The 17,667-nt window shown below is 39.2% G+C and overlaps 1 protein-coding gene across 1 annotated transcript; it reads right to left on the bottom strand.

Moving 5' to 3' along the window:
• Nucleotides 1–145: 145 nt before the first annotated feature.
• KLB (klotho beta) lies at nucleotides 146–16,982 on the bottom strand. The gene is made up of 5 exons (XM_021533186.3): nucleotides 16,076–16,982; nucleotides 7,854–8,361; nucleotides 5,239–5,507; nucleotides 2,593–3,736; nucleotides 146–988 (listed from the first exon to the last, which is right to left on the bottom strand). The coding sequence occupies exons 1-5, from the start codon at nucleotides 16,811–16,813 to the stop codon at nucleotides 627–629; spliced, it is 3,021 nt and encodes a 1,006-aa protein (XP_021388861.2). The 5' UTR covers nucleotides 16,814–16,982; the 3' UTR covers nucleotides 146–626.
• Nucleotides 16,983–17,667: the final 685 nt, after the last annotated feature.

Below are 17,667 nucleotides of genomic sequence, written 5' to 3'. Positions count from 1 at the left end.
TGTTTTCTGCAAATAAAAATTTTTATGACTGTCCCATTTTGGAGGTGAAAAATAGTGATTGTATATGGTTTTGTCTCCAAAGTTTTATTTGCTTAAAACTACTTCACCCAATCTGTAAGGGATATCTGTTGGTCAGTAATGGAGTTAACTTGGTTTTGCTCTTTTAGGGGTATCTTCAGAAGCTGGTCCAGCACATTTTCTTCCTGGTTTTGTACTTAGTTGAAGGTTTGTGGGGTTTAATAAAACTTCTAAACCCTAACAGCTGCAGTTTCACGCTGAACAACACTCATAACATCACAAGGCTTACAAAGGTGCATATCAGTTCTCAGAAGTTGCTCTTTGCAAGTAAAGCTGTTTTAAAGGTTATTCCAACGCACAGGAGGATCATTTTTTTTTTTTTTAAACAGATGAAGGTGTCTTCTAGGTACAGTAGGTGGATAAAAGTAATATCATTAGAAACAAGTGCCATGGCTCTTCTTCCTGTCTATGTGATTACTGCATTTTTGAATGAAATGCTTGGTGTGTGTGACTGGAGTGACTCAGTGCTTTTCCACAGTTGTCTGAGTGGTATCATCCACTGTAGAATGTAGTGATGGATCTCACTGAAAGTGGGCTTGTGCCCCCTTTTAAAATGAGACACAGATGCATTTGATGCTTTTTGCCTTAAAACGTTTTCTTCTTTTTCTTTTGTGAAAAAAAATAATAGCTAAAAGCAAACTGAGGGTAGAGAAGAGGCAGCAGGCAAAGAATATTAACGGCTTCTTCTGAGAAATAAACAAGCAGAAGCTACACTGCTTTTCGTGGCTAGAGGGGCCACAGACTGAGTAGTCAGCAGGAAAGCCATTGTTGCTTATCAGGCTATTGTAAAATCTTACTGAAGGCTTTCCTCTTGAATCTGAAGTGAAGAATCCAAATCTAGGCTTAGATTTCTCTTCAGTCAGCTTAAATGCATAGTAGCCTTTAATCTTGACTTTGTCGATGTGGTAGGCTGAGAAGGAAAAGAAAGCAAAACAAGGTGTTAATAAAAACTTACATGTGAGGTAAAACCTGCAGACTTTCTGGTAAGGAGTTCAGATTTCAAGTTGTTACAAATTTAAAAAGTGTGCTTACATCAAAATATTTACTGCTTTTAATACTCAATTGTCTTAATTACATAGGAACAGTGCCTCACTGTTTTTTAAAAATCCTTATGATTTGGGGATTTTTGGACCTATGCCATGAAAACTGGATTTGTACAGGGTTGGAGCTGGGAGTTTGTTTCCCCAGGAAAAGCTAGATGCTGCTCTTAACTGCAAGGACTCGGGAGCAGCTGCCCATAAGTGCCGTGAGAGCAGCTTTCCAAGAATTCCTGCCCTGCTCCAAACTCAGCTGCTCATCTGCAGCATGCATGACTGTGCTACACTGCTGAACTCAAGTGCTGGGTGAAAATACTTTAAAATAGCAGGCCTTGAAGTCATGTGGAAGCAGTGACCATAGTTGGGAATGTGATCCAGACTAAGAACATGTAAACATTTAATAACTTACTTCCTTTAGTAATGTATTGTTCTTTTGTTTGCAGTATGAAATTAGCATGGAAAATGAAGCAGCAAATACTTATTAGTCCTGTGGTAACATGAGAGAGCTAAGCACTGGAGAGAGAGCACTTTTTTTCTTCTTATCTAAAAATACTCTGAAGCCATGCTTAGCCATGAGTATGATTTGTCTCATTTTTTATCAACTGCTAGAGAGGCGAACCCAGGACACCTAGACTGTGTTTCATGTCAGTTACCTCAGAAAAGCTTTTGAACCCCCTGTGTCCTGATGAGGATCTCTCTAATGCTCACCAGTAGGGAACAGGGCAGGGATGTATTGCACATCTCATTTTGCCTGTATGGTTCAGGTACCAAGGCCTTGCTGGTAGCCTGTGCCTCACTGCTTTTCTTTAATGATTGGTTGAAGGAAGCAGGAGGGGAGGGGGGGGGGTGAGGTCCCTGCAGCATTTCTCATACAATAAGCTGTTGCTGAAGATTATTGTCTTGAATGTTTTTGTTTTCTAACTCCACAACTTAATAGTTTTTCTCTAAAGTGAAGAAGTAGATTTCCCTATGTGCCCAAGAGAAAACAAGAACTAGAGCTGGACTCTCCCTTCAACAGCAGCTGGTGCTGCTGGTGCCCTGCTGTATTTCTTCTGTATGTCCTTCCAGGTCTCTGTGGACTTGCTTGCACTTTCCTGTCAATGTTCAGTAAGCAAGGAGGTTCTTGCCTTTCTCTGGAGAGTAGAAACTTTGTCTCTTGAGAGTTGTTGGGCTGAAGCGCCATCTCCTAATAATTTCTGAGTAACTACTCTGCTGTATGTGCATGCTCAGAGAGCTTCTCTCATGGTTTAAACTGGAGGCAGCTGTAGCTGCATTTTGTGCAAGACACTTGATGCCATTCCTTTGTGTCATAGCTGCCCTGAGTGTGACTGTTGAGTTGGGCCCCTCAGGCAGCTTTGTGCTGCTGGCTCCTGCGTCTGAACCAGGACTGCTCGCTCTGTCCAGGGCAAGACTTAGCTGTGCCTGGGTCTGAGCCATGGAAATGGCTCTGGGGAACTTGAATCTGTCATGTACTCACCTTTTAAAACCTCTTGTACGTATTTGCCCAAGTAATAATTTCGAAGTTCATCATTGTCTAAGGATGGGTCATCTATTCCATTTGCTGTGATGTAAATGTCAATGTCACCGTAAGTTTTTTTGATCCACCTAAGAACTTTGCGCATTCCCCAAGGCACCACTGCCAAACGAGAAGGAGAGCTCAGGCAGGTGATGTCCTGCAGAAATTGAATGTCACGATCAAATTCATACTGGCTTCCATTCTGAGGTTCGTCAATCACAAATCTGGTGGTGAAATGATTCAGTGCATAAAAGTCAGCTGCACCTTTGACAAGCTGTTTTTCCTCACTTGTGAAAGATGGCAACAAAGTATATGAAAGGCCTTTTCTGTTTTTAAAGGCGATGTATTCCCTCATAGTAGCTGGATAGTCCCCAGTCTTAAATATGGGATTGGCAAACCAGCCTATTTCAAACTGAAGAAATCTCTTGGCAGCTTTTGAATGAGATTCAAAGAAGGGGTTGGCAGGCTCAGCCCAGTCCGAATGCAGGGACAGGGACACTTTGCCATACTGAGAGGACCGGTATTGCTCGTCGTATATTCTCCAGGCCATGGCGTGTGCTATTAGTAAATTGTGTGCTGCCCGGTAGGTGTCATTGCTGCTCCTGTTGTAGACATTGCTTAGCTGGTTAGGCTCATTTATTGTAATCCAAAGTTTAACCAAATCACCAAGCTCCCTAAAACATAAAGCTGCGTAGTCTTGAAAAGCGTAGGCAGTGGATTGGTTCAACCATCCTCCTGTCTGCAGCAAAGGACCTGGCAGGCCCAGGTAGGTGTGAGTTGGATAATACAAGGTGACCATGGATTGAACGTTGAGTTTCAGGACTTCACTAATCACACATCTGTAATACCTAAGAACTTGCCTGTTGACCACTGACAAATCTCCATTGGGTAAAATTAGTGACCAGTCAAGTGCAAATCTATAATGGCTGACTTTCATTTTTTCCAGGAGATCTAGTTGCTTTTTAATACTGACAAAATCTGTGCACTGTGCTGGTCGGGTTTTTAACTTTACCCCTTCAACTTTGTGCAGAAGCCCATCTCCTGTGACATTCCAGAGGTACAAGCTGGGATCACAGAACTGTGGTGAGGAAGCTGCTGATTCTGCCTGTGAAAATAAAAATATGCTACAATGGGTTTTAATTAAATTAACTTAATACCTGCTTGTAGTCTGCATTTCTGCCTGTGTTTAGCTGTCGATTAGTGCTGGATGTCAGAAGGCCCTGCTTAGATGCTCCAGGGGGAAGAGGGTAATCAACTCACCTATATGAACTTTGTGCTAGTGGTCATCTTATCATTCTGTTCCTTTCCATATGAAAAACATCAAAATTGGACTTTTTTCTTTATCATTACACATGGTCATTTGCCCTGCCACCAGCCTGCATTAGATGTTTTCACTGAGAGAGCTCTCCCTGATTGAGTTCACTCTGGTCATGCACACAGCAGGTCTCAGGCAGCTGCCAGGAGAGCGGGTGGTGAGAACAAGCACCAGGAGCTGTATGAAGCAGGCACAGATTATTTTGGCACTGCTTCTGTGATCAGCCTTGTGAAACTGAGGCATAGTAATCTGACACAAACAGCTCGTAGCATTCAGTTATATCTTTTATATCTCCTACTAGTTGAAAAAGTTGGAATAACACTTTTTTTTAATATTCCAATTTTTAAATGCTTTTTTTTATGTTTCAAAGTACAATATAGTGAAGTTTAAAACATTTAGATTGCGTTTTTTACAGGAAATGTACTTTTTTTTTGTGCTGTATATTAACAAGATTTATAGAAACTTAACTTTTTCTTCCCCTACGGTTGTCAGTGAATAGGTTAAATTATGGGATTTTGTCATTATTTTTTGAGGCTGATATTTGTCAGCCTGGACTACCTGTGTGCAGTGACAAGAAGGGTATCCCAACACTGCCCATACATACAGTTAGCTTATTTACTAGGTTTAAAGCAGAAATAGAAGAAAAATAAAGTATCAATAAGTCCTGTAGGAACCAGTTTGGACAAAGGTTGTCCAATCTGTTTTCTAATGTGAGCTCAGATGGTAAACCTCAAGGTTAATTAGCTTCACCTCTGCTAGGTGTCTTTTTAAAGAATGGCTTCTTACCACTTGTCTGAGTGGCACTTAGAGCCAGGCCTAACCCAGGAATGTGTTTCTGCTGTAGACAAGACCTGGAGCCCGCAGGCACTGCTGCCACCAATGTGATCACCTTGTTCTTGCCCTTTATCACTCTCTCCATCAGGCCTTCACAAGCATCCCTATGGCCACACTGCAAACTGGATTTGGAAACCCCTGGTTGAAAAATAACCCAGTAACAATTGGTTGGATCAACTTATTGGTCTGAAATTTCCTCATCTGATCTGCCACATGGAGATGCAAGCAGAGGGAGGGCCGTGCTTGGAAGGGCTCCTGCAGCAGGGTTTGTTGCTGCAGCGGTGGCCAGCACTCTGTGACCTGCTCACCTGAAAACCTGGAAACACATGAAATTGAACCAATGCAGTTATGGCTTAACTTCTGTTGGCAGTGTGCATTGAAATTTTTGAATGCAAGGTACCGTATACAGTCATTTGTTCACTCTGCTTCCAGAGATCCGCTCAATATTTTATGCTTACCTTGAGAACAGACTCGGTGATACCCCAGGAGAACTCACAGGAGAACTGAGCTTGCAAGTGTGGGGTAGAATCCTTTGGGAAGAAGCCATTTTCTCGTATGATTTGTTTATAATAAAGTGCAGATGACTTAGGAATCCTTTCCTTTTTTTTGCTTTTGAAATCTACATAAAATAATCCACGCCTGATATTGTTAGCATGTTGCCATTCGAAGCCATCAAGGAGGGACCAGGCTGTGTAACCAAACACATCTATGTTGTCGTATTTAATAGCTGCATGAGAGAAGGTAACATCCATGAGTTTTCTATTTAGTATTCTAACATATATAAGGGATATTTATGTGAAAATGCTATTTATTTTGAAAATCTTGAGTGTCTTCTCAATGTCTGTATTGACCCACTGTAATTCATTGCAAAACTGAGGTATGTATCTTAGTCTTTATTTACTAAAAAAAAAGAAATTAAGAAACTAAGAAATTAAGAAATTGAGAAATTAAGGTGTCACTAAGAAATTAAGGTGTCCTTAAGAAGTTAAATTACTGTAGGATTCTTTATTTCTGCTCTGACCAAACAAGAAATATTATACTACATCCAGGTTTGAAGTTGCATTTGACAATTTGCCAGTAAAATAATACCAGTAAAATTAGAGAATCATGAGTCAAAATAAAGGGAGCAACGGTTGATCTGGTTTGTAACTTTGTCATGAAGTTAAAACTCTCTAGCTTTATTTGAAAGATGTCTGTAAGCTCAAATATTTGGGAATGTCTACTCAGCTTGTAGATTGAATTTTTTTTTTTTGTTAGCCTTGGGACTGTTAATGACTTTAGAGAAATACAGTAGAGCAACCCAGAGACTGATTTAGTCACAATATGGGTGCAGTGCATGCTGATTTATTCAGGCAATCTTAGTGTTCCTCTTGCAAAAGAGTCTACATATGATCTTTTACACATAATATATGAGAAAGATAACAACACTTTCTCAGATGTGGAACCTGATTCTTCAGCAAGGGCAGCAGAGCCTGCAAAGCAGCTTCTCAGCAGACTAACCACAACACTTTTCATCCGTGCAGGCTCGTGCCAGCTGGCAGCTTGGAAGGAAAAGTCCAAACTCCATGGTCAGTCATGTTCACTGCCTGTCACCACCTTTAAGCTAGGAAATAACACAGGATAACTCCTCATGTTCACCTTATAAGGGCTGGAATACCCAAGGCAAAGAAATGACCAATTAGGGTTCCTGAGGATTTTGACACAGACAGGTGGACAAGCCATATTTTACCTGTAGCCCACCACACCAGTAAGCCAAGGAATAAAGATTAAGTTTTCTGGTTTATTCTTTCCAATATCATTTAGCCTCATTTTCTCAGGACATATCATTTTGCATTGTTCTGTATTTCTACTGAACTTCCTTGCCCTAGTCACAGCAGGCTGCTAGTTGAGCAGAAAGCAGTTTTGCACAGAGCACGTATTGATGCAGCAGAGTTCCAAGGTACCCAGAAGCAAGGGCATAGTTCAGCTGGATGCTTTCCTGGTTGCCAGATGAAATCAGAAAGCTCAAGAGCTTGCAGTATGAGTGAGTGAGTATATGGGAAACTGATAGACAAGGCCAGAATACTGGAAAGATGAGGAAATGTAACAAAGCAATACAATGGCATGACTTTTCAAAGAAGGCAGCTTCTAAATTAGGGAAATCATGGGAGAAAGTGCAAAAATATCTGAAAATACCCATTGCAAAATACAGAGGCAGAGGATGGTGAAGAGGATAAAGAGATAAGCTAGAATGGCCTTGCAAGTAAAGTTCAGTACTTGATGTCCTCAATGAGGAAGGTTGAACAAATGGGAGCAGACATCTAGGGACAGAGTGACAATTGAGAACATTTTTGTTTGTAGAAGCATATTGAATAGATGGGGATGAGTTTAATTGTCAGAGCAAAAGATGCTGTTGAATTTGAGATGGTGCATGCTGAGATTTTGTGACCATTTGAATGGGTAGGGGGAAAATTATATTTTATGTATACTTTATAGTAAAGAAAATTAAAAGATAGGCAGGTGATAGGTAGAGATCTGGTGGATCAGATTGAGAGTATGTTTGTAGCATTGTCTGCAGGGATAGTGAAAGGAGAGGGCAGAAACAGGTCAGGATCCTGACTGAGTGTTAGAGTGAGGATGAGAAAAGCCCCCTGAAAAACAAGGGGAAGGTCTGGGGCAGAAACAAAGGGCTGAAGTTAGGAAAGCTCAGGAGTTAACTAAGCTCCCTATGTCACCAGAGGTGACATTCACAGAAGATGATCTCAAGGCTTTTCTGTACCTACTATAGATGGAATCTTAGAGTCATGTAGGAGTAGTAGTTTCAGTATGGAAACCCTAACCCTAACCAACCTTACCCCAATGCAGATGTTGGACTTTAGATTTTTGGTACAGGGGCTATGGGTTTTTTCTGTTTGTACAACACCTAGCACCAGTAGATCCTGATCCATGACTTGAATTCATGCAGTATAAATAATTAATGATTAACTTTGTTGCCATTATCTCTTAAAAAAAAAAGATTAAATTATTACAGAGCTAAATATCAAATGATCAAAAATGCTCTCTGAAAAATCCAACAAGTAATTTCTGTACAAACCTTGTAAAACCTTATTAATGAAGTTTTTCATTATGTAGATGGCTGTGGTGTCATCTGTTTTCACATGGCTGTCAGTGAACCAGCCATTCTCTGCAATCAAGATTCGAGGACTATTGTATTCCAGTTTAATCCAGTTCAGTACTTCCCTCAAATTGAGTGACAAATTTTGTCCCATTTTTGGTAGAGTGTTTGGAGGTTTAAAGTTACTAGGACCAAAGGAAAAGGCAAAGAAGTCAGCTGTTCCCTTTATGTAGTTCTTTTCATCGTTGGTAAAGTGTGGCAGAAACAAAAACTCATTTTTCAGTTCTTCTGGATAATCCCCATCCCCATGGATAGGTTTAGCAAACCATCCAAGTACTCTCTCCATGGACTTCTGACATTTAGAAATGTCCAACTCATCTTCCAATTTGTTAGGCTCAATCCAGTGGGATCCCAATACTATGGATATCATCCCCTTCTGATAAGGTTCAAAGTGTTCTTTGTAGGTATGCCAAACTTTTGCATGAGCCTGATGAGAGAAAAATAGAATTAAATTGTAAGTCAAACAAGTCTCTTTGTGCACTGGCAGCTAGAGAGGCAGGTAGCTCCACCTGAGTCACCGCAGGCTTATATGGAAGTACCAGTTAAGGCACATGAATTACCCTGCACAGTTTAATGGGCATTGTTACCCTGCAAGGTTCCTTGGGATGAGGGCAATGCTCAGTAACTCGTGTCCTATGACACGTTAGGGCTGTGGCTTTTTGCCTTTTAACACGTGGAAATTTCAGGAGAGATCCCAGCAGGGATGAGAACAGCTGTTGTTACACAGACACTTTGGAACAGCTCTAACAATGGGATTTGAACTCTGTGATCTAACCAGTCCCATCTGAGTCTTTCTCTGCGGAACGGCGATTCCTGATACGGTTAAAATTTCAAGCCATCTTTACAATTATTCCACATGATGCATCTCATGATATTTTGTCAGTGGTGACTCTGTGCTCCTAACTGCTCTGTGCTCTGGGGGTTACCTGGATCAAACCACATCCACCCCATCCCTCTTCTTGGGATTTATTTACTTTATTCTGGCCTAGTCACATGAGCAAGTGTTCAAATTTTGATATTTGTACAATTCCTAAATGTAAAAACTTGGGCAAAGGACTCAGCTGTGAAGTTTGAACCCAAATGTCAACTTTCACAGCTCTGAGTCAGAATTTTGTTCAGGATTTTAGTTAATTTCTTCTTTGAAATGTCCACTGCACTGTATCACATCTTAATACTGCTTTTCTGATTATCACAATGTTCTAGAAAGTGTGCCGTTATTACACGTCACAATTAGCTTCAAATGTCACATTATTAATTACTTAAATAAGGGCCAGACAAAACTTACACAAAACCAGAAACACATGGGAGACTGAGGAACCACTAGCATTGTCAAAGCCCTCTAAGGAGCAGGGCAGGTCGCTCAGAGGGGAGGGACTGCGCTGCAGCGTGAGGCACATCGGGTGATCTGACGCAGGGAGGGGAGCTGACCTCTCCCGCTGAAGAGTTGTCAAGTAACTCAGGGTTTACCTTCTGCCTGTAGTGTGGCCTTACGCTCTTAAGCTGGAAAGAAAATAATAGTTTGCACCCAGAGAAAAACATTTAGGAGCATTGTGAAACACTGAGTGCTGAGTTAGATTTGTCACCATTACTAAGCCAAACAGCCTTGCTTACCTTTGACAATAATTTTAGTTAATTTATCTAGAAACATACAGCCTTGACAGTTTAAAAAAAACTCCAAAAGGCCCGATGTCAGGTAGGCATTTGTTTAAGCTGGGCAGTACCAAAGAATTACAGTTTGTGAAATTTTGTGTATCAGTTGTTTATGGTTTCTAAGGTCATGCTCGTAACATTTGTTCAAAGTCTGTCTTTGAAAATACTGATAAAGTGACACTAACCTTTGAAATCCAGGTTTTGTAGCTGAAGAGGGAAGACAGCATAAATGGACTCATGAGGCAAATTGCAAGATAGAGTTAAAGTATTATAAAATGGATTTCTTAGTAGCCTCATCAGAAAATTTAAGTGGCCAGTGCCATCTCCTCAGTTGCCCTCACTGCTCTCTCCTGAAAATCCCTCCAGCCTGGGGTGGCTGCTGGGGCCAGGCTTACTCTGTGCTCTGCCTCTAGGGTTTTCTCACCTGTTTTGTACAGTTTTTCTCCAGACAGAGCCCACAAACACCACTGTTGAACGAGAGGCATATGGCTGCATTGGCTTAACAAGAAACCCCCCACTGCACCCAGCTGTAGGATGCACAGTGCCAAGTACCATGACAATAGCTCCAGATAAATCATAGCAATCACACTTTTCTAGGTGAAATGGAGAAAGATGCCTTTGACAAAAAACAACTAATTAGAATACGATATTGACATGTAAAAGCCAATCAGGTATAACTCGTATTCATACACATCTTCAGGAGGTGATTAGAAGAAAATAAAATTACTATTAAAAATAATGTGTACAGTAGAGGATATAGGCCCAGGTATAACTCTAGAGGAGTAGACCTCAAGTATAAATAAGTGCATTTCATATGAGTCAAGATAGAGTCCTCATATACAAATTCGTGTGTATCACTGATGACTTAATTCTGAGGATTAACTCTTAACTGTAAAAAACTTGTCACTGCCTACAGTTAGGGTTTTACAGACACAGCAGACACAATATAATTTGCTTACCTATAAATCTGCTATGAGTTGTTAATTATCTGTAAGGAAGCTTAACATTCTCAGATAGAAGGTGTTTGCTAAATGCAAACTATTGTTGATGGAATAAGTTGATGTACAGAATTTATTTTTTAAGGCCAGATATGAAACAAACATCAATTTAAAAGCTGTATCATATATCAAATTGGGTATTTTCAGTTAATCTTGACTAATCTTATTTCAGTTATAGTTTAATTCCTAATCTTTCATTTTCCTTGTTAGAGCAAGGACAAATGTCAAGGCTAAATACACAGTTAAAGTAGGATCAATATTGGGTATTTATTCTAGATAAGTATGACTCATTAATTTCAGCATATTTTCCTGGTATAAATGTAGAAAATATTCCCTAGTCTCAAAAGTCACAGAAAGTGCTGTCAGTAAGTACTAACCATGTAAAAAGGCTAGAAAAGTCAACTTAATAAACTGAAGCCAACAGTATTTGTTCTTTCTTTTTGAAACATTCTCATACTCCTTGTAATTCTGATCCTCTAAATTAACATATGCACATGCAAAGAGCTTTCAACAGAACAATACTTTCAAATTCTTAAGATACTTTAGTCAAGCAATTTTTCTTTGAACAGCAATGAGTATACAAAACAATGTCAGGGGTATATGGAGTTTTTTTAGTGTGGTGGAAATCAAGAATATTTAGGAAAACTGCAATTGAAAAAATTATAATTAAATTATTTGGGCTTTGTGTTTACTTGTTTGGTGTTTAAACTATGAAGAACTAGAAGGTAGTCTGATGATGATGATGATGTTCCAGTTCAGAAGAAGGGCAGGGTTGTGTGGCTTAATTGGAGAGTGTATTTCCATTCAAGGCTTTTTTGGTCTGTGGTAAAGATGCCCCATAGTCAGGAGAGCTAAAGTAGAATTAAACCCTTTCTTTTGCAAACTGAATCTCAATCCTTGTGAAGGATGCCTACATCTCGAGAAGCAGGTGACTACACTTCTTGAGAGGGTGTTATGAAGGACTGAGGCCTTACTATCATAATTTGTTGGCTGTTAATTGTCCTGCATTTGGATTGTGTTTTCCCTAATGATTACCGAGAAATCTAAGAAAACTAACCTGAAAATAACAAATCATCAAAAGACTATGAATCAGTGCTGAATTTTATGTCATCACTGATGGCTACTACTATTTGAAAAATCTTCCAGCAAAGACATTTACATTTACAGATGATTCTGGTGCCCACCCTAGAGGCATACTTGATGGAGACAGGCTTCCCTTCTGCTGTAAGAAATACAGGTGCTGGTGTAGTTTCATCTTTCTGCATCCTGAGGAAAGGAGTCTCCTTGGGGGGAAGGGAAGGAAGTGTGTGGTAGACACAGAGGTAATAATTAATTCCCATTCATGAAGTAGAAATTTGTTTTTAAGGAGAATGAATTATAGGACTTTCCTGGGGCACACTCATCCACAGATCCCAAAGTCAGCAGTGCCCATGAGGAGACCCTGGCATAGTGAGATATATCAAAGAGCTGGGAGTAATAAAGAGCTGGGAATAATGCAGCTGGGCACAGAAAAGAACATGATCTGATACGGACCTATAGGGGAACACCAGGCTTGAAAGTGAATTTATTACTTTTTCCAAGTATGTGATGAAGACATTTTTTAGGGAGAACTCATTATGACATTTCTTTCCTGGGATTTTTTGCCAGATGGAAAGGAGTGTGAATAATTTTAACAGGAAATTAAAAAAGAAAAAATAAAAGACCTCCTTTCTGCCTACTAGAAAAGGCAGAACTTGCTGGAGGGCACTGATACAGAGAAGGAAAAGAAGACAGGTTGCCCTTGTGATATTGACAAATCTCAGTCCAAGTATGAAAGAACATAACTAGATATAGAGAAAATGGTAATAATATGTCAGGTATATATCTCACATAGGTCCAGCCACAATTATTCATGTGCTTTGTATTTTCTTGCTTCTTTTCAGATTTATTTACTGACAAATCAAAGAAATCCATCCAATTTTTCTTCATGGCATTTTTTTTTTTCTCTGCTTCAGTATGACATCAGCCTCAGGAGCAAGCTCATAGTTTTTTAAATTTTCTTCGGTGTATCTTTAAATATTTCATAGCAAGTTACCTGTTAACATTAATTGTTTTCTTATGTTGCCTTTGTGATGTGCAGTCTCCTTTAATGAAGAACAGAAATACAGAATTTTGATGGCCACTCTCTATGTGGTATAAGATTCCACTTACTCCTTTTATTACTCATGATGACCACACTATTGAGAGATTTATCTAAGAGAATCCCTTAGCAATTTATATTTAATAAGCCTCAAAGTTCAGATTCCCTATTAATTTCCGTATAGGTAGTATTGAGTCCTTTGAAATGGTCAGTAGCAATGATTACCCTCTGTGTATGAATAGAATACATAGTGACATGCAAATGAGTTTTTAAAATTGAAATTTTTTAAAACTGAAATTTGAAATTCTTCTTTTGGATTATTTTCCCAATGTGGATCTCCTAAGCGCCCTGCTTATCAGCCTCTGATTCTACATTCAGTTCCTCTCTTTATAGATCTTGAATAGCAAGGCCTGTGCAAAAGGCAGGGCTGTCTCTTATGTAGATGTGTCTGGGGCATTCCCTTAGCAGGATGCAAGGTTTGGAGGGGAGCACAGGCAGGAGGTGATTCAGCACCAGCAATGCCTTGTGCCAGCCAGCACACAGGGCTCTGGGGCTGGATGAAGATAGACCAACCCTACTTTTGTTGGAAAGCCTTAATAAGATCATTATCTGCCTAGTTACCTACATGAATTCATTCATGGAGGCAGATAATTTTTTAATCAGTTCCAAAATGCATCTCATTATGAAGATGATTCTTGAGGTCCTCTTTCAACCTGGTATTCTATGAACTTTTCCATATACCAGCCAATTATTTGGGTTTTAAGATGCTGTATTGCTTTTGAAAGCAGTAATATTGATTAGTTTAAAACTAAGAGAAATTTCTCCTGCCCTTTTAAAGGGACACAAAAATCTCCAGCAACTTTCAAATTGTTCTTACAATAAAATAATCCAAAGTCAAAAAAAGCAGAGGTTTATGGTTTGTTATATTGTTTTTGTGATTATATTAAACTTAGCTTCAGGTTATGATTGATATATCACAAAAAAGCACTCCTTTATATAAACAGTGATTAGTTCTGATAACACCATGACTGCAACAATACACAAGGAAATTAAACTAAAAGTAGGATTCATGCGAGAGCTTCATTTAATTTCTCCAAAGATACTACAAAAAGGTTCGAGAATGATTTTCAGCAAATTGCTGTGTAACAGTGTGGTGGCCAGATTAGCTTCATTTCAGCATTACAGACCTGTTTTTCCTGCTCTGTATATTTAATAGATGGACCTGGTTTGTGCACAGGGTGGCATTGAGGACTGTGTCTGTCAACAGCCTGACTAAAAATGAAGCCTTGGCATGGACAAGAGTGTGGTTCTTCCTAAAACTGGTTACCTAAATGGCAATCTTTTCAAGAGCTTTAACAGGCTTTGTCTCACACTGCCAAAACCTGATATTTGGTTGGTCCTTTATTTCTGGGATAATGTTTTTGGTTTACAGTGGGAAATTAGAAGGCAGCCATAATACAATGTCTGAGAAACAGACCAGTATATACCGGTCAAGAAATAAAAACCCAGGTGAAATCTCTTTAAAGAGAGAATTTTATAATTTTTCGTGATTCTCAAAGGAGAGAATCCTGATTGTGCATTAATACATTCTGTTAATACTGTATTGTCAACAATGCAAAATGAACCAAACGGTTAAACTCATACAAAAATCTTTGAGAAAGATTCTGGCTAGTTGGCTTGGAACATATAGTACCAGATGTGGCTTCTGTGGAATGGCTGGCTGGCATTACAGTTTATTAAGAGAAATAAATAATTATATTTAGAGATAGGAAGAGTTGTTTCATACTGACTGGTACCTCAAAAGTTTCCATTCCATCTCTAACTCCAACCAGAAAACTCCAGTCCCTCAAATACTTTACTACAAAATTGAGATTTTTCATTGATCTCAAATCTAGAATCTTCAGAAATTTTACAGTAGTACAGGAGAGAACTGCTAATACTTTAGGTAATGTTCATGGGGTTGTAAGAAAGGTACCAGAGGAGAATAATTTCTGCCCATGGATAATAAAATAGTAGTTAAATGATTGTGTGCTGCTGAAAGTCTCCTTAACTCTTCCATCCAAGTGATTTATTTTATACTCTAGAACAAGAAGCAACTATCAAATCAAGTCTGAGAGACAAATAATATTGACCAAGAAAATTAGGTCAGTAATTTGTGTATCAGACCCAGCTGTGCTCGGCTTCCTGGAAAATCCACTTGATTCTTTGGCAGAGGAGTATTGCTCCCTGTGCATGAGGTGCTGCTTACATGGATTTTACAGAAAGTGCAGAGACTGCCTAGTTGTACTCCACATTTGATTATGACACTCAGAAATGAAGGCAAGAAATATTGCAAACTTATATGGTATCTTTTACATACATTATATAAAATAGTACTTGAAAATAGGAAGAATGATTTGCCATCAGTTTTCTTTGAGATGCTTCAAAAATCTTTACAGTTAAATCATTCTTCTGCTAAGTCTGAAATCAGTGACTCAGGCTTCTTGACAACTTTTCTGTGTGTAAAACTTCTATAGACTGCAGTGTGACTTTCTTGAAAAATGATGTTCTCAAGGTTCAAGGCCAGAAGCAAATACAAGAATTTGTCAGTTGCAGAATATTTTAACTACTCTGGCAAATAATTTTTCCCACTTGCATACTTCTTTCTGTAGGATTAACCTATTCAGATTTATTTGTTAATTAAATGTGCAATGTATGGCAAGTTGTAGAAAAATTCTTTGTGACAGTTAAGAATAGTCTCAGCAGGGAGAATTATACTGGCTGCAAAGATGGGATAGAGACCTGCTCTGTAAAGCACTTTGAGCACAGCAGATGCAAAAAAATACAGTACATCATGGAAATAATTTGAAACTCTCAAGTACTGAAGAGGACATTTGTTTTCTTCTGAACCCAAGAAGCACCAACTTTACTAGTTTAGAAGCAAACATTTTGCAATATGATCATACTAACCTAGAACAAATCATACTTCAATTTCCTTGAACAAATCATACTCTATGGCCAGTAAAGTTGATTTAATATAGAAATACAAATTAATTTCCTTCTAAACTAATAGAATAGTCATTTCAGTATGACCAAATCTGTTTAACTAAATGTGAAGAACAAAGAATGTTCTTTAAGAGTTACAATTTGTATGTAAAAGCTAATTTACATAAAATAATAAACAAACACTTTAAAACAAATAATTACGGAGTCAGCTGTTGTGACAAGTGCTAAGATCAAAGTGAGGGTCAACAGAAAGACTGCCTTAGCTAAAGGCTATTTCCTGGTGCTTTCACAGTAGGTGACTTTTTTGAAAAATGATGATCACAGGACCAATTCCTCCTATTATCTCCCACAGCAGTGCAAGATCAATTTGTAAAATCTTATTACTGTACCTTGATCAAATTGTGTCCTACTGAGTAGACAGTTCTTATTTTCCCTCTCTCTCCAGGAGCATGAATACCTGTGCCATATCCATGCCAAGCAACTAAATATGGATTGTGGATTGTAATCCAATATTTAACACGATCCCCAAAGGTCTGGAAGCAAAAGGTGGCGTAGTCATTGAAGATATCAATCATGGATTCATTTTTCCATCCCCCGTATTTTTCTTGCAGCATCAAGGGCAGGTCCCAGTGGTACAGTGTGACCACGGGGTCAATATTTCGGTGCAGTAAAGAGTCGATAAGGGTGTTATAATATTGAAGTCCTTTTTCATTGGGAGCTGCCACCACTCCAGTGGGGAAAAGCCTTGACCATGAAACTGAAAACTGGTAAAAAGTAACTCCCAAAAAATCCAGAGCAGACAAATCTTTGTCCAACAAGATATAACTATCACTGGAGGTGCCTGTGCTGTTGGTGTCCCTGAACTCCGATCGGGTGAAGCGGTCCCAGATGGAGGAGCCTTTCCCGTCCTTCCTCCAGCTGCCTTCCACCTGGAAAGCTCCTGTCCCTACCCCCCAGAGAAAATCCTTGGGGAAAGTGTCATATAAAAACATCTGTGTTTCGCTCACGGGGCTGAAGTGGGAGTCCTTTTTCCACACAGATCTTCCCTCTCCAGCAAGCCCAGTAACCATCCTTACGAAAATTAACATCCAAAAAGCAACAATCTTCTCCAGTCGTTGGCCACACATTGTGCCAGATTATAGTGCCAGTGTTAAAAATCAGATTTCTTGTACTGATGCTGAAAAAATTCCATTCTTTTGCTGGAGTCCACACCGTGCAGACTGTTTTCATTTGCCACAAGCTGCTGGAGTGTCTTATCAAAGCTTCACTAAAAGCTTGTGATTGTAAAAGCCCTGTCAATGATTAGCCTGAACTGTGAGACGTAGAACAGGTCTGAGAATGGTGTAATTTATAGGGAGGTGGCCGCTGTATGACCACTGAGACACCTACCTGGCTTCTTACTGCAGCCTGCCTCAACAATAGAAATGCTAGGAACTAATTATCATCATTTAAAGGTCAGTCATTCAGGTGGGATAATATAGGTCACAGAGGGTCTAAGAAGCTATCATATCCTTTATTTCTTGTGGAGCTGTATTTTGAGGAAACAGTACAATTCACACTACATAATCACCAATTTAAAGGAGATTTATCCTATCTGTGTAATTGGATGGCTGGAAGGGCAGTGCATGATTCCTCAGTCCTACCCTGCTCAAACAACCAACTTCTGCTGAAAAACTCTTCCTGGACTTGTGGGATATTTTGTTGTGAAGAGATATACACACCACCAACTAATTATATAAAACCACAAAGCAAGTCAATATTCCTTTCAAACACAAATGGAACCATTTTTTCTATCCTGTATAAAAGTCTCCTGTACAACACTACACACAGCAGCAGTATAAAATTGACAGGGAACCGTTTCAGTTCTTACAGCATTTTCCTGGATTTCTTCAAATAAACACAATTAGCAAAGATAATTATCCCTGAAATATTATATTTCAGTATTGATTAATTTAACAATTCATATACACAGCTGGAGCAC

Source organism: Lonchura striata, chromosome 4, assembly GCF_046129695.1.
Source record: "Lonchura striata isolate bLonStr1 chromosome 4, bLonStr1.mat, whole genome shotgun sequence".
In the NCBI taxonomy this organism is placed as follows: Eukaryota; Metazoa; Chordata; class Aves; order Passeriformes; family Estrildidae; genus Lonchura; species Lonchura striata.
Note: the sequence above shows the minus strand (reverse complement) of the source record. Positions and strands in the feature narration are given on the sequence as shown.

What these genes read in the sequence shown, in the direction of transcription:
- KLB (XM_021533186.3), bottom strand. Translation starts at nt 16,813, where the DNA reads ATGTGTGGCCAACGACTGGAGAAGATTGTTGCTTTTTGGATGTTAATT. An exon ending in CATTAATAAGGTTTTACAAG is followed by an intron (nt 5,508 to 7,853) that starts GTTTGTACAGAA and finishes TCTCTCATGCAG; the next exon opens with CTATTAAATACGACAACATA. An exon ending in TCACCGAGTCTGTTCTCAAG is followed by an intron (nt 3,737 to 5,238) that starts GTAAGCATAAAA and finishes TTATTTTCACAG; the next exon opens with GCAGAATCAGCAGCTTCCTC.